This window comes from Pollachius pollachius, assembly GCF_949987615.1.
Source record: "Pollachius pollachius genome assembly, chromosome: 10".
Taxonomy (NCBI): domain Eukaryota; kingdom Metazoa; phylum Chordata; class Actinopteri; order Gadiformes; family Gadidae; genus Pollachius; species Pollachius pollachius.
The window spans coordinates 11,560,152-11,577,007 of NC_136943.1; the positions used below are offsets into that span (position 1 = coordinate 11,560,152).

A 16,856-nucleotide genomic window follows, 5' to 3' on the forward strand; every position below is an offset into this window, starting at 1 on the left:
AAAATGGCTGCTCTTCACCGATGACGGCTGAGGAAATGATTTGACTGTTCGTATCAATCCTTGATCTCGTCTTGGCAGAGTTTATGTTCACTACACTTCCGTTTGATACATTGCATAAGAGAGAGGTTACCTTTTATACATTTCATTGGGTTTGCAAGGTTTTTGATATATTTATATTTTTACTCAGGAATAAGTGTAGTGTGAAAGGGAACCAAAGAAATTAAAAGCAGCACTGAAAATCAGCATATTAGCAAAGGGCAAATTTCTAAATTAAAGAAAAATTAAAGCTGATTATTCACAAATTGACAATATTCAGTGAAAACATCTACTTGGAAGAAATATGTGTATATCTATTTTGTGTGTGTGTGTGTGTGTGTGTGTGTGTCTTTCTGTCTATCTATATGTCTAGATTCAAGCATGTAGTTGAACTACATGCTTCACAATTGATTGCCACGGTTACTGTTATCAATTCAATGAGGTCGGACTAATTGTAGGCCTGCCTGGTTGTGACTATAATATGTGTGATAATTACTCCTTCTCTACCTCTCCACCACAAATTAACAGGTGGAATTATGCACACTTTTTTTTTTGAAAATTTAAGAGATAAAAAAAAGGAAACCATGGTCTCTATGGTGATGAGCTAAAATAGTGGTAAATAATGATTGTGTGTGGACCACACGCACACCCCTACACACACCCACACACGTATTTTCAGAGCCTATGCTAATGAATGGGAGCGCTATGGCACGGTTAATGAGATCACAATCACCGATCCAACCAGTCAGGGGAAATCTTCCTCTATTCAAGAGTAAGATGTAATCAACAGATATTTGGTTGATTTTCTAACTAATATTCAAGGAAAAGTGGCCCTATCCCAAAATGAGGCACATACAATCGGGTGAGTAAATGGGGGAATAAAATGTGTTTTTCGTGTATATTATTCTTATACTTTCTTCTCTTTAAACTACACCTGCTTTGCGAAACTTTGTCCCTTAACTACAACACCGAAATGTGAAATAACGCAGTGCGCATCTTTGTATGAGTCTGTGAAATGACGTTAAATAAAGGCACTTTCAATCAAAGAGGAGACTTTGGGTCTTATTTGGCGAAGGAAAAACTAGATATATTTTTACAAATGTATAAAATCTAAATATGAATCCTAAATGATTCTGACATCCTTACAGCGAATGTGTTCCTTTGATTTATAGTCACTTCAAATATATATCGCACTCTTAGAACATTTTTATAACACCATCAGTATTTCAACAACAATTTATCTGGAGAATATGGAATTGAACACGGCATATAAAAGGCCCATTTCTCAAAATAACATATGCTATTAAAAGAGATTTAAGATCATTTTAGCTGTAAATGTCCCAAAGAGCAACCGCGATGTCACAAAGCATTAAGAAAGTTAAATTAGAGACAAGACCTAGAGGAACTTCAGCTGATGACACACGGACCAACACACACACACACACACACACATACACACACACACACACATTGAACCACACACAAAAACACACACACACACAAAGAACCCCACACACACACTTAACCACCCCCCCCCCCCCCCCCACACACACACACACACACACACACACACACACACACACACACAAACACCCACGCACAACCAACAGCACACAACCCCCCCCAAGCGCACACACACTCTTTGCAAGGCAGGGTTGCACGTCATTAACACTGCCATTAGCAGTGCAGCAACGAGCTATCAGGGTTGCAATCATGGTCAAACATGTCCCACACTCTCTCGCGGCCCCCGTCCAAGAGCCACAGGGGCCCGTGGGTGACTAAATGAGGAGGACGGAAATAGGCACCAGGCAGGACCTCTCCTGCCCCTCGCCACTGTTCACTTAGCACCACAGCGCAGAGCGTGAGCAGAAAACATGACAATACATGACAGGGTGAACCCGTGCGGTGCCGGGCTGTCTCCTAACGAACGGCTTAAACCAACCGTCTTGGTCTTGGTAGGGAATACGACGGGGGGATAGTGCGGCGGTGTACGTCGACACGCGTGTTTGGTTTTCTAGTTCTACGTTAAGTTCACTGTCGAGTACAACGTCGTCCTCATCGTCAACACCATCACCCTCATCAGGACCCTGTTTGTATGGCTTGTTTCCACATTGGTCGTCTGTGATATTGAAGTGCCGATCGATGGCTGTGTGTTAACAAGGTGCGATCTCAATTTGGCCCGTTTTTCTCGCCGTCTATCTTACTGGTTTGTCCCGCTATCAGAGTCGTGATAGCCCAGCCCCCCCCCCCCCGCTTTGCAAGCCGAATATGAGAGGCGTATAGTAGGACAAACTCAAACTAATAGGTGTAAACGGATGTATTTCGGGGTTTCGAGAGGAGAATAATGAAGTGGAAAACCCACACAAACCACAATCTAAACTTTAACTCAGGTCCCTGGAGCTGACAGATGCAACACGAATCAAGACTCACCGTAGTGCCGCAAAGGAACAGCTTGTGACTGCACACACACTTTTTTTTCCCTTTCCCCTCCTATATTCAGGAATAATCACTCTATCCCGAAAATATCTCCATGTCTTTCTCCAATGCTCTAGGTTTGTTTTCAGCAGCTATTCCACAGAGGGGAAGGGGATACGGGTGTGTGTGGACGTGGTGCGGCCCATGCTCAGACTGGGTGCGTCACTGCGCTGTGACGCGTCGCTAAAAAAGTTTAAGGATTGGCGAGGCGCGTCGCCTCCATGATGTTTACATGCTCGTCGCGCGGGGACGGAGCAGAAGCAGCAGACACCTCCCTCTGCTAATCCCGACCATGAGACATGTCGACGTGTAAATTAGCAGATCCTCGCTGTCTTGTCGTGCACAGACCTGCTGCTGTCTGCTCTTCCACTCCTCTCTCTCTCTTAAATCTCCTTTTCCGCTCTCTCTTTCTCTTACATCTCCCCTTCCCCTCTCTCTCTCATCTCATTCTTCTCTCTCTCATTCTCTTACATCTCTCCGTTCTCGCTCTCTTTCCGCCTCTTTCCTCTTGCATTTTCCCTTCCTCTTTATGTCCCTCCATCATATTCTCTCCTCTTTTATCTCCCTACCTTTCTAACAGCTACCCTCTCTCCCTCAGTCCTAAAAGTCTGTCCTTCTCCCTGTCTTTCGCTCCCTCTCTATCTCTCTCTCTGTGCCTCTCTCTCTCTTATTGTGATTACCTTCCCGGCCAAAATTTACAGAATCCATCCATCTTGTCTGCCTGTCCAACGCCAGTGAATCACTTCCCCTCCTTCCCTCCCTCCCGCTGTCCTTCCCTCCCTCTCCCTCTCTCCCCCTCTCTTTGTGTCCATCCTCATCTCCTTCATCTTAATCTTGCGGCGATGGGAGTTAATTCAGACATGCGACGACATAAATTGGATTGCAAATCATCCTCACATTCTGTGCGTGCACACACACTGCGGCTGGCCGACGTGAAATAGATGTCTGTATGAGTACACAATAACACATGCACATGGATGTTGACAAAGGCTGGCGTACAGAGGAAAAAATGAAACACACGCGCGCACACGCACACACACACACTGAAGACATGGCACACATTTAATTACAGCCTAGGAAGCAAACGCCTAGGCTGAGAAAAAAAAACCACTTCATAACTGTGACATTTACAATCTGCCTCATTTATCAAGGACTGTCAAAGCAGAGTCAAAAAGGGTCATTAGGCCTACATAGTAAACATAAATAACGTCAACACTCTGAAAATCCACAGAACATTGTGTGAGCCTTTTGTCTTTTGGGTTCAAGAAGCCTACCTGTGTTGTCTGTTCAGTGTCTGGTCTCGTCTATGTGTTTTGCTTGTGTGTGTGTGTGTGTGTGTGTGTGTGTGTGTGTGTGTGTGTGTGTGTGTGTGTGTGTGTGTGTGTGTGTGTGTGTGTGTGTGTGTGTGTGTGTGTGTGTGTGTTGCTTGAGGAACAACATCAACCACAAAGCATGTGCCTTCAGAGCTTTGACAATACGAGAATTTCCATATATTAAGTGGCTGAGAGTGCTGCTGTATGAATAGTGTTATGTTGAGTTAACTGTAGGGTTGCATTGGTTTCATATAGACCTATGCTTAGCACAATGTTTATGACGTGTGTATGAAAAGAAAACCGGGAGTCCTCCTTCATATTCTCACACACACACACACAAACACACACACACACACACACACAATCAATGTCTATAAATAAGAGATCTATAAATCTCCAAAATAAATCTCAGATTTCAGCAGGCATACACATAAACACTCCACACACACACACACAACCCTTTGTGTGAATGTTAAATGCACCAAAAAAAGGGTGTGTGAGGGTGAATAAACGATGTGTGTGTGTTTGCGTGTGTGTTAGTGTGTGTGTGTGTGTGTAAAGACCGTCAAAGGCAGCAGCCCCAGGACATTGCGGGGCGAGTCATCCACTGGTCCTGAGTGACATTCAGGAGGGTCTCTGGCTGCAACCCACCAGGGACAGGACAGGGCTATGAACGCTGCACATGATCTCAGTCATTTATATTTTAATAGCATGCAGCTGCTTTATTCTTACTGTGATCAACCGGTGACGTCTCACTGACGATGCTAAGACACACAAAAACACACAGCCACACCCCCCCCCCCCCCCCCCCCCCACACACACACACACACACAACTAAAGATGCATACATCACAAACACACACAGACATACACTTTCAATTAAATACACAAACCCCAGACACAGATTAAGACACATACACCAGACACAAACATCCCAGGCACACTCATTGATAAAGACACATACACCACACATACACAAAGCACACACACCCCAATTCATGGGAAAGGCCAAAATCAATCAAGAAGGTTATGTAGATCTGTACCTTAATATAAATCACAGGGATGGGAGAGGACAAATGGTGAGGAAAGAGAATACGGGAAAGACAGAGGGGTAGCAGAGATGTGACAGGAGAGAACAAGTTGAAATAAAATCAATTAAAAAAGTAAGTGAGACATAAAGAGAAGAAATTTTGGGCAGTGGGACATTAACAAGGCCAGGAGAGAGAGGGGAGAAGAGATGCGGAAAGATAGAGAGAGAGAGAGAGAGATAGAGAGAGAGAGAGAGAGGAGAGAGAGAGAGAGAGAGAGAGAGAGAGAGAGAGAGAGAGAGAGAGAGAGAGAGAGAGAGAGAGAGAGAGAGAGAGAGAGAGAGAGATGGGGAGGGGGTTGAATTAAGGCAAGTGATGTCTCGGCAGGCACCAAGTCCTGCTTCCCGGTAGGTGTGCGTGTCTATGAGTCGTGTGTGTGTGTGTGTGTGTGTGTGTGTATCCTTGAGTGTGTGTGTGTGCGTGTGTGTGTGCACGCGTGTGTCTGCTTGCGTGTGCAGAATGCCTGGACGGGCGGTCTTCCATGCCCAAGAGGAGAGGCATCATAGGGGAAAGAGAGGGGTCTAGTGTCTCCTTAAAGGGAGAGGCCAAAGCTACAGGAGACTCTAGTGGCTCTGATGAAGCCTGCTGTCTAGAGGTGGGCCTGTGGGGAAGACACACTGGAGAGCATACTGCACGGAGTGGGAGAGAGCCCCACACACACAGCCCGCAGTGATAGAGAGAGAACAGCGGAGAAAGAGAGAGATGCAACAGAGAGAGAGAGAAAATGAGAAAATGGATCAAGAGTGAACAAATAATAACTAAGATAGATGACCAAAGTGAGTCAGATGTGTGTGTGTGTGTGTGTGTGTGTGTGTGTGTGTGTGTGTGTGTGTGTGTGCACTCGCTTCATTTTCACTTAATATTTGCACGTGGCATTTACATTTAAATGTGTTTTTGACGATGGGAGGAGGCAGTTTTACGACAGGACTCAAAAGCGTGTCACGTGCACATTAAAAACAAGTGATATAATTATTTGTTAACTTGGTGACATCAACGCCTCCCCTCGAGTTTGGGTTTCTGATGAGGCAGACATTGGATGGGGGGGGGGGGGGGGGGCAGCCGCCTCTTACTTCCTTCCAAACCAAAGTGCCTGTTCTTTTAAATACAGAGACCCAGGTGATAATGGCTTACAGCTAAGACAGCTAAAAACAAGGACGGAAGCTCATTAGACGTTGCGATATTGTCTCACACATAAATCACGTCGTGTCGGCGCTTGTGTACTTTGGTACTGCAGGGTTTCCTCTAATGAACTTTCGTTCTAATTGCGCGGCGCGTTATGGCGTTGACGATGCCGAGCGTGTTAATTGGCAGCGCTTACCCAAGCAGACCAACAAATGAGTGTGTAATGGGGAAACCGCAGGGGGTGGGATCCGTCGCAGGCAGGGGGGTCTCCGGGATCAATGGGTACACAACGCAGACCCCCTTTTCATCGGATCCCCTTCAGAAGGGATGGGATTGGGTTGGGTGGGCTGGTGTTTTGATGGTGCTTGGTGAGGATGCGGTCGTGTTTTTTGACTGGTAAATCGATTCGCAGTCGCAGATTCGAGACCAACACAAACAAAATGGATGGGAGTGCAAAATAGCAGGGCTTGTAGCGATTTATCCTTAGTTCCTATTTGGTGGATTTAAGGCCATTTTCTCCACGGCACAAAAAGTACTTGATAACTAAACAAACAATCGGAGACGTCCTGCCGCTCAATGTTATATTTAGAGCTCTACACACGTCTCTCCAGAACAGTTAAAGTCTGGGTATAATTCATCTTTTTGAATTAAATGTGGCTTCCATCCAAGAAGCTGTGTTCTTGGCAGTTACACATTAAGGCCACGTTCATTTGTTTTGGGTGGCATGCCAAGCCAGGTGGGGTTAACTGGCAATTTTCGCTATATTTGACACAAATCACGTTATATTGACCAATCACAGGCCACGGTGTACCGACCACGGTCCGAAGTCACGAGTCAACAGGTTTGACAGGTTTGATGGATGAGCCTTCGATCGCCACGGCAATCAAACTCAATCTAACATCGAGTGTTGCCTTTTCCGTTCTGCATCTCTGACAGTGGTTTGTCCGAACACCTGCCCAGAGAATACAGCAGGGTGGAACAGCAGGGGGCGGGGAAGGACATGATGGGACATGACAGAACATGAGGAAACCTAATGAACTCCGGTGCAGGCCTTGTCACCGAAAGGTGTACAACTCTCATTCCTGGGCCAAGGGCAAACGTTACACAAAAGAAAGACACACTTTTTTTGTTCCTTCAGCAACCTAACATCTGTGTTTTCTCGCCATAATTATGCAAATGATATAGTGTGTCACATTGGCCCAAAAATAGCTGACAGATGAGTGAATTAACAAAAATTTGACTTTTATAAAAAAGACAGGTACTGAACTGAAAAGTTGTTTTATTTTTTGGACAAAATGATCGTCAACATAGTAAGCCATTACATTTTCTCACTGTCACTGAAGTAAGACCGTATTTCAAAGAAAACTGGAGAAAAAATCACCAGTTTGTGAAGTTCCTTATATCATACTCTTCAATGTTGCGACGAATGGACACCTGCGCGAGGTGTGTACGGATGTGTGGAGTGATGAGGGTAAAGTATAGTATATAACACATAGAATGACGCCACGGTGCTGTGTGAATGAGTGGAGCTCCCATCTAGCCAGAGGTCCATTTTGATGTCAGTATCCGAGAGCACTACTCTACTCTTCTCCGGCACTTACCCCCCTGCTAAACCTCAGCATGCAATCGTCGCGTCGCGGCTCAGCGTGTAGCGTTACGTCGAACTGTAAGGATACGCTCCAACTCTGATCAATAAGAGCTGCTACACTGAGCCCGTCTACTTCACATCTTCTCGCTAGTTCCGATGCACGATCATGGACGAGGTGCGCTTGATCGTCGAGGTGGAGAAATGCAGCGAGTTGAACGACCCCCAGACATCGTTTATACAAGGACAATTTAAAGGAAAACAACAGTTCGAGGACAATTGGTGCTGTCACTCGAGCTTCATGTGATTTCAAATGGAAGATCGCTTATGAAAACGTTGGCCTGTTAAATGAATAAAACATTTACTGCATGCACAATCCACTCGTGAGTGTTCACAATGAAAAAAACGCATAGAGCTGAGCACTCGCTGTTTATTGTTTTTCCTACATATCCTATTGCTATATGCTTCTCTTACTCCAGATGCGACGCCGCGATGTGTCCGCTCATTATAACACTTAAACACAGACAAGGTACAGGTGGGTTTGCTCACACTTTAACCGATTATGAATGAGTGTGTGCTTACGTGTCGCTCCGTGGTTTTGGGGCGTAATTGGCACGTACGTGTGCTTGGGCGCTTTGGTACAAGTCGCACAAAGTTTCTCTAACGCATGTAACATAGTGCCAGATGTTTGTGTGAACTATAATTACGTATAAGCCCCCCCCCCGATCCACCCCCTCCATGCCCTCGCCCCGTGAGAACATTATCGACGCGGCGCAGGAGTAGAGAGCATAGACGCCGCAGGAGGCAATGGTGAAACTCAATACAACTTCCTCACACACATCGGCTTCCTGTCATAAAGAACAAACATCATTATAATCATAATTTAATTAAAACGAATATCGTTCTCCGTAACGGCAAACTAATTAGTAATAGCGCACAAGGGATATTTCATTCCGTCTCGTCTTGCTTAAACATATTTTGTTAAATATCTTTGAAAAAAGAAAAGGCCCCAAGACTTTCTTCCAATGCTCCCATGTGCGTCTCTCCCTCTCACTGGCCCCCCTCTCTCTCTCTCTCCCTCTCACTCCCCCTTCTCTCTCTCCCGCTCTCTCTCTCCCTCACTCTCTCTCCCTCTCTCTCTCCCTCTCTCCCTCACTCTCTCTCTCTCTCTCTCTCTCCCTCTCTCCCTCACTCTCATTTCATCACTACTGCTCTCCTCTCCCCAGGGTTGCGGTCGCACTACCCACGATGCATCTGTAGCTTGGGGGCCAGATAGGCAGTCGATTGGCTAAAGGCAGGTGCTATCGACCAGCCACATTGCCTGGTGTGAGGTCAGCCACACAACACACTCCACCAACTTCCTCTTTTGCATGCATCCTGCAGCTCTATCTGCATTCTCTATTTACCTCTGCCTTTGCTTTGATCGAGACAGAGAGAATGAGAGAGAGAGAGAGAGAGAGAATGAGAGAGAGAGAGAGAGCGAGAGCGAGAGCGAGAGAGAGAGAGAGAATGAGAGAGAGAGAGAGAGAGAGAATGAGAGAGAGAGAAAGAAAGAGAGAGAGAGAGAGAGAGAGAGAGAGAGAGAGAGAGAGAGAGAGAGAGAGAGAGAGAGAGAGAGAGAGAGAATGAGAGAGAGAGAGAAAGAGAAAGAAAGAGAGAGAGCTATTTCATTCTCCCCTCTTCCCATCTCATTAATTTCTGTCCCTGTTGGAGAGGTGTTAACAGTTTTTTTCTAAAGGAGAATTAGATAAAGTCTGTTTTTTCCCCGAGATTCCCTCTTACGACCAACAACCGTGTGACTTGCAAAAACCTTCAGCACGTCACAGTCTCTCGAACCCTCAAATCAGTCGGCATGCAAGCCTAACACATTTCAAGTTAGGACATTGAGAATACCATTTTGGCAATAGCAATGACACAATGTTTAAAAGATTGTATCGTATTGCATTGCATTGCATCATTTCCTCTTGTATCCTATTCTATTGCATATTCTATTCCATTCTATTCTATTCTATGGAGCGCTCTCGCTCTGACTCTGTGACGAGGAGGCAGGGAAAACAGAGCTAAGCACAGATCAATCCCATCGAGTCTGACTGCTTTCACGAGGCAGGAATCAATACTGCCAGTTTCATATCGCTCTCCAATATGCCTGCACACACGCCGACACGCACACTTATGAGCACACATTCACACACACACACACACACACACACACACACACACACACACACACACACACACACACACACTCTCTGCATCTCTTTGAAGATATGCCTGTAGACAGGATGCAAATTATAGGGTGTTTTTGGGGAGTATTTTAAATCAAACTATTCAAATGAGATTTAAGAATATAACATATCACTAATTGCAAAACCCCAATTGTTGATTACACCATTTCGACTGAGATGTGGCTAATGCAGAACATTTGTCACTCAACCGATAGGAAGCACAAACAAGTAGTCTGAAACGTTTGATTTTAACCTCTTAATTAAAATGATCTTCGCCAAAGCCCACATTATGAGAACAACTTAAATAATGTTAGCCATGAAAGTAAAAACAGATTTTATATTTCAGCCTCATGCACGTAACAACATGCACTTAACAAAACGTATCTCAATGTTGTTTAACAATGGGCTCTGCAACTTATACATTATTAACCTGAATTATATCATTACAATTCTAAAGACAAGATATTGCACAATTTACATGTCTGACTAAATTATGGAATTTCAGGAAATGTTATTGCATTGTTATGTTTTGTTCTTAGGGAAAACCCCCTAGACCGCTTGGTTTTTGCTCCTACCTTAATAACTCTTCCTATGCCCTTGCATCATGGCACATTGTCTCAAGGTTTCCTGTGTTCCAAGACTGCGACGCGTCACATTTATGTGAAAAAGTGAGAAATCCCCCACTGCATTTGACAGTATAATTCGGCACCTGAGTAAGAGGATGCCCCTCCCCTTCAAAAGGGGACCTACGGGCTCGCTGTCTTCGGTGCCCACCAGGGGAACACAGAGGTTCCTAATGACAGGCTTTCCAGCGCTAAAGGTCTGCGATGAAGAGAAGAGCGTTTTTCAAACCATCTGGTTGCATCAACAGGTTGCAGATGTAGGTCTCTTCCAGTAGAAAACAACATGCTCCATCTGCACGCGTGCGAGAGTACATCGCGGCGAGGGTTCAAGAGAAGGGTGACGGAAATTGTTTGCGATTGTTTCCACGATGCAGAGCAGAAATAAGAAAATACTGGGTGAGACATACCCCAGACTGTTAAACAATGAAGCAGAACTGCTTAAAATGTGTTGGGCACAGGGACATGTTCTAAATCCACTTCTTATTCCCTTTCTGTACAATGGAAAATAAACGAGCCTGTGTAATTGACCCTGGGAATATGCCACATTTGTATAATGTCATTGAGCTTTTGTTATCTCAAGCAAATTAGCAATTAACATACTCTGCTTTTTGAGTCCTTTCTTTTTTTCCATTATTGTATTTTAAGTGAAGCATTCCTCGTATCAATCTGTTTTTGTAGTGTATTACGGAATAAACGCATATCGTTAGCCAAGGGGGTCATTACATTGAAATGCAATCAATAATTTACTAAAAACCAGACTAAACTATACTATAAACAACTGAAGGAGACTGAAACAGCACAAGGGTGACATGATTAGACCAGACGGGTCTGAAACATGGATGCACCGAAGTCCGGTACTTTTTGTAAATAAATTGTTGATCAATTGACGTTAATGATTAGAATATTGTTAGTATTTACAATATGTTTGCATGAACAACACATTACTGATGAACCCTGTTTTCTATGCTAAGGGGAGGTCTATAAACTTAGGATGTCGACTACACGACAAAACAACGAATGAAGGCCGCAATCAAGACACCCACCTTGCCTGGAGTACTCATCCGCCTCATGGTGCACGAGGTCGGTCACGCAGCCGCCGTAGTGCAACCTCTGCTCGTGGTCGAAGGCCTTGAGCGTCTCGCTGGAGCTGTACGACTTTTGGGTGGGCACGCGACACTCGTCCATGTCCAGGGAGGAGGTGTTGTAGTGGGGGTCCTTGGGGCAGCGGCCCCGGTTCAGGGACCGGTTCCGGCGGTCCTTGAGATCCATACTGAGCAGGGGGTGGGGTCGGGGGGGGGGGGGAGATGGGAGGAGGTGCACAGGAGGAGATCCGAGGGAGCGGGGAGAGGAGGTGGATCGAGGGGAGGAGGACCAGCCTCCTAGGTGGCCTCTGGTAAAGTCAGACTCCTTCAATCACCTGGAGAAAACACAAAGAGAGAGAAATGGGGAGTTGAGAGAAAAGTAAAGGGACAAGCTGGAACACAATTATAGAAATGCCTACAAAATAGAAGCACAGATTTTGCTTAAGAGAAATGCTACATTGAAAGCAACGTGAGGGTAATCGAGCGACCAGCCCCTGTGTGGCCTGCTTATGCCGTGTAAACACAGGGAAGTATTGGCACAGCAGAAACTAAGCTATTGTTGGGACTCAGAGAAATAAGTGCTTTCAATTTAGCAGCCTGAGAGATAGGGAACGATCGGCAAGACTCATAACAAGCGACCATAGGTCGCAATTCAAATTCAAGCAACAAACTATCGCAGAATGATGAAGACATACTTTTGTTGGTGCCACGAACACACAGCAGGGTAAGCTTGCATGAACAATGCACAAAAGACCCAAATATCTCTTCATATTTAGAATAGCCAACATAATACAATCCCATAGTTCAGAGACATACCAATATACATTGGATAGAATAGAAAGATATTACCGACCAAGAAGCATATATCTGCATAAGATATATATCACAGACAGACAGACAGACAGACAGACAGACAGACAGACAGACAGACAGACAGACAGACACACACACACACACACACACGGACATGGTAGACATGGTGCACACACACACACACACCCACACGCACACACAAAATGAATCAGGATAATGGCAAGAGAAAGAGATTAGGAAGCAGATCAGATGACAGAAAGAGTGAGAGGAAGCGAGAGAGGGACAGATAATTCTGGCTGGAGGTAAAAAGGTCAAAAACAGGAAAACACATGGGTGCAACCGGAAGGATGACAGAAGAGGAGAAATGACTTAAGGGCTTTGCTGGTCTCTCCCTCATTATCAGAGTGAGAATGAATCCCATTCCCTGAGAGGCTGTAATGAAACACAGACACACAGAACTACACACAAACAAACACACATACACACACACACACACACACACACACACACACACACACACACACAAAGACATGGCAGACACCCACACACGTGCACTGAGACACTGACACACACAGACACACACACAAATACATGGTAGACACACATACACACACACAAACACACACACAATGACATACTATCATGCACACTCACACACGTAGACGCAGACACACAATCACAAACCCACAATACATAACATTGATTCACCCATCTTCCCAGACGCACAACCCCAACACAGATGGCCCCTGTGTAACAGATAACGGTGCCAGACCTGCCTTGACACCGCTTGTAGCGCCACTTGTCTGACTGCTACTTAGATACAGCAAAGAAACAACGCGCCTCCCTCCGCACCGGGCCTCCCGTCTGTCCGAAGCCATCGCATCAGAGCCGGCCGCCCTTTTAATTCATACAAAAACGCCACACTAGCTAGGCTACAGATAATACATGATTGTGATGCTAACGCTACATGATACCAGCGCCGCGGCCTTGAGGGATGCATTACATTAGTAGCTAAAGATCAAAGAACAACAATGCAGCAACCGGCCGAAATTGACGGCAACGTTCCCAGTGGTTGCTTATATGGGATATTTATGCTAATAAATAGGCCATCTAGGCAGTCATCGCTGAAGGCCGGGAAGGCTTCCCGCTCAGCCCTCTGCATTACAAGCGGCGGCGCGCTTCGGCATACGTGTGTTGCATCCACCTCAGATTAGACATGATACACCATGCGCGGGCTAAATATATTGGAAAATATGTCTCTCAGGCACAGACACTCACAAAGGTCTATCATTAGTTAAACAATCCGCCACCTGACTGCCTAATTACATGCTGAGAGGATAAAAAAAAAGAAAAGGAATGAGCAAAAGCGAAGGGAGGACTAAATGTGAGCCAACTCGTTTAATAAAGACTCATTGTGAAATGCTTAGGAGGTAGTATTGAAAGTGCCCTCCTATGTCCATTGATTAACAGTAGGTATTAAGTCTCATAAAAAGCTCATTATGCAACCGACATCCATCACGCAGGCTATTAGCGGCTCAACCTTAATGTGTTTGTACCTTAAGGGAAGGGAGATGAGGTAGGGAAGGGTGCTGGCTTGGAAAATATGTGGGATATGGGAGAATATATAAGGGCAGGCGTTGGCCTCTGGTCTCAAGGGAGGTGCGAGTGTGAGTGAGCGGGTGGGGGGGGGGGAAGTGGGGGGGGATTTGGATGTGAGAGGAAAGATGGAGTGAGCAATCGAAAGATGGGAGGATAAGAGAGAAAAAGAGTGCGGGGAGAGACTTGGCTCATAAATAGCCATTTTAGGCACAGAGGCCACAGAGGTTGTTGAATATGCTTGAAGTCAGTCTCAAGAGTGTGTGTGTATGTGTGCATGTGTATGTGTCTATGTGTGCATGGAAGTATGTATGTGTGTCTATGTGTGTGTGCATTTCACTTGAGTTAATTTGTGTGTGTCCTGCATATGGTGTGTGTGTGTGTGTGTGTGTGTGTGTGTGTGTGTGTGTGTCTGTATGCATGTGTGTGTCTGCATGTGCGTGTGTCTGTGTCTGCGTGTGTGTGCAAGTGTGCACATTCATGTGTGTGTGCACGGGTGTGTGTGTCTGCATGTTTGTGCATGCACAGTTATAGGCGGCAGGGAATCAGAAGGTGGCGCGGATGTGTGGCAACTCGAAGGTTGCTGGTTTGATCCCCGTCGCCTCCAAGCCAATAGTCAATGTGTCCCTTAGAAAGACACCTAACCCTTACCAGTCTCAACGAGCTGGCTGTTGCCCCGCATGGTTGACCCCAGTCGAACGTGTGGATGTATGTCTGGTGAAATAATTGCGAAGTGCTTTGAGTCACCACAGGTCTGAAAAATACAGGTAGAGATGGTAGAGCACAAAGCGGTAATGTTACAATGCATGAGCAGGGCGAGAGATGGAGGGAGCAAGAAAGAGAAGCCGGGGGGGGGGGTCCATAGACCTATTTCAACCCACACAAGGTCGCAGTGGCCATGAGAGCCCGGGCTGAATAACAGGAGGTAATCCCAGCATGACAGCAGCAATGGCCGGCTCATATTGGACGAAAATTTTAGAGGTGAAATGCGTACGGCGGATAAATGGGCTTCATTGTTTCTAAATGAGCGACAGGGGGAGGAAGGCGAGGGACTTCTTATAAACCCGGTGTAACTAGGAATCACGGGCAGCTAATGGGAAGGTAATGGCAGCGCTGAATGAGCCTCTCCGTTCAGCATTGTAATTTGTCATTCTGCCGGACAACCTTACAAAGGATTTGGTTTTAGTTTGAAACAACAGTGTAGCCATGGTGTTAAGGGGTTTGACTCCCTGCCAAAATTCTCCCGTATCAACAGTGTACCTGTTGGCATCCAGGAGCAAGATGGCCGACTCCTAGCTAATCCTTTATGAAATAATAATGTTGCATGATGGAGAGGGAATCATACATGCTGATGTAGCGATACATCTAAAATGTTCTACAGAATCCAGAAAGGATTGAATATATATCGATTTTTCAATCTGTGTATTCACCCTCCCCAGTTCTATTTATGGGCAGATGGGTGTAATTTTGAAGTCAGAATTCGGAAAACCAACCCCCAGAGGTCCCCTGCACTGTTGATAGAAATCGTAATTATTATCGGAGATTACAATATTTGGCAACACTTCAACAAGCTCTTCAATACAGACTCCCATTTTGGATTTTGTAAAAAAAAATATTGAGCATTTCATTGAATATGAATCACGAATGCCAGAAAGATATGCACTACGTTTTGACTCAATCAAAAATGAGCATAGAAGCAATCTGTTCCTAATATTTGGGGTCTTAACTATAATCTTCAACTGTCGGCAAAGCATCCATTATTACACACACTCATCTAATTCAATTCTGACAAAAACCAAACAGCAACAATAGGCCAATAAGACTGACAGCGAACAGCCAGAAAGGCCCATCATGGGGCCTTTTCATCCAATTATTTTCCTCCTATTCAAAGGAAAACTCTGTACTTGTCTCTGTACTAGTTAAGTGTTTGCCATCAGAAAACGATAAATGTTCTGCTGCCATAAAGCATTTGGATTCAATATCCCGCTTTTCCATGTGCTGACAGGCAAAATACGTTGTTTACTTTGTTCGCTTAGCAAATAAAGGAAGAAGCTCTCAAATTAAGACACAAAAGAGGACAATAAGAGAGAGAAAACCACAACACGATGATGCACACTGTACGAGAAAAATATGAATCATAAGAAACTGAAACGTTCTGTTTCATTGAACCCGTCCGCCGCTGACCTATAGCCCTCCTTTTCAGAAGATGCCTACCCTATCTGCTTCTTAATAGCCTGTACCTGCATTCAGAGTCCCTGTTCTCTCCCTTCCGAGTCCATTTGGATAAAAGCAACGGCTAAATGACTTAAGTTAATAGCGGTGAATAACAAGTCCCCAAATCTTGCATGTTTCCAGTGACTGAATATGGGTTTTAACTATCTGCTGCTGGGAGGAAACACATGGGGTCAACACACAGCGGGGGGCTCAAGGGAGCCCACTTCAGGCCTGGGTAAGGACTTGGCCTCCTGATTTCCATACATGTTGATAAGGCTTGGCAACAGCCATTTGGGAGCCATTAAAACCAGGGCCAGGAGGCGAGCTAGTTGTCCCTGCTCCTTATTTTCATGATGACTTTTTTTCCTGAGCTGCAGTGAAAGGTGTGTGTGTGTGTGTGCCTGTGCGTGTGCGTGTGTTAGAGCTTGGACTGGTATGTGACTGTGAGACACCTCTTCGAGGCAAAAAACATTAATCATGTCTGCTAGCTGGATGAGTGCGTACACACATGTATACACATGCAAGAGCACACAAACACACACACCCAAACACAAAAACACACTTGAAGCAAAAAACCCACACAAAAAGGTACTTAAATATACAGGGCAAAGGAACTGACTGACTGGTGGCTCAGATGGCACCTGTTCAACTGGAAACTGTCCTCCTTTTTGGATCCAGGACGTG

At 45.3% G+C, this 16,856-nt stretch overlaps 1 protein-coding gene across 1 annotated transcript in view; it reads right to left on the reverse strand.

Annotated features, from left to right (window-relative positions):
- Positions 1-11,736, reverse strand: part of tenm2a (teneurin transmembrane protein 2a) — a gene marked incomplete at its 5' end in the record, with an annotated part of 171,152 nt that extends 159,416 nt beyond the window's left edge. Inside the window, one exon of the mRNA XM_079744903.1 lies at positions 11,511-11,736. Coding sequence (XP_079601029.1) covers positions 11,511-11,736 — 226 coding nt within the window. The remainder of the gene's footprint in view (positions 1-11,510) is intronic.
- Positions 11,737-16,856: the final 5,120 nt, after the last annotated feature.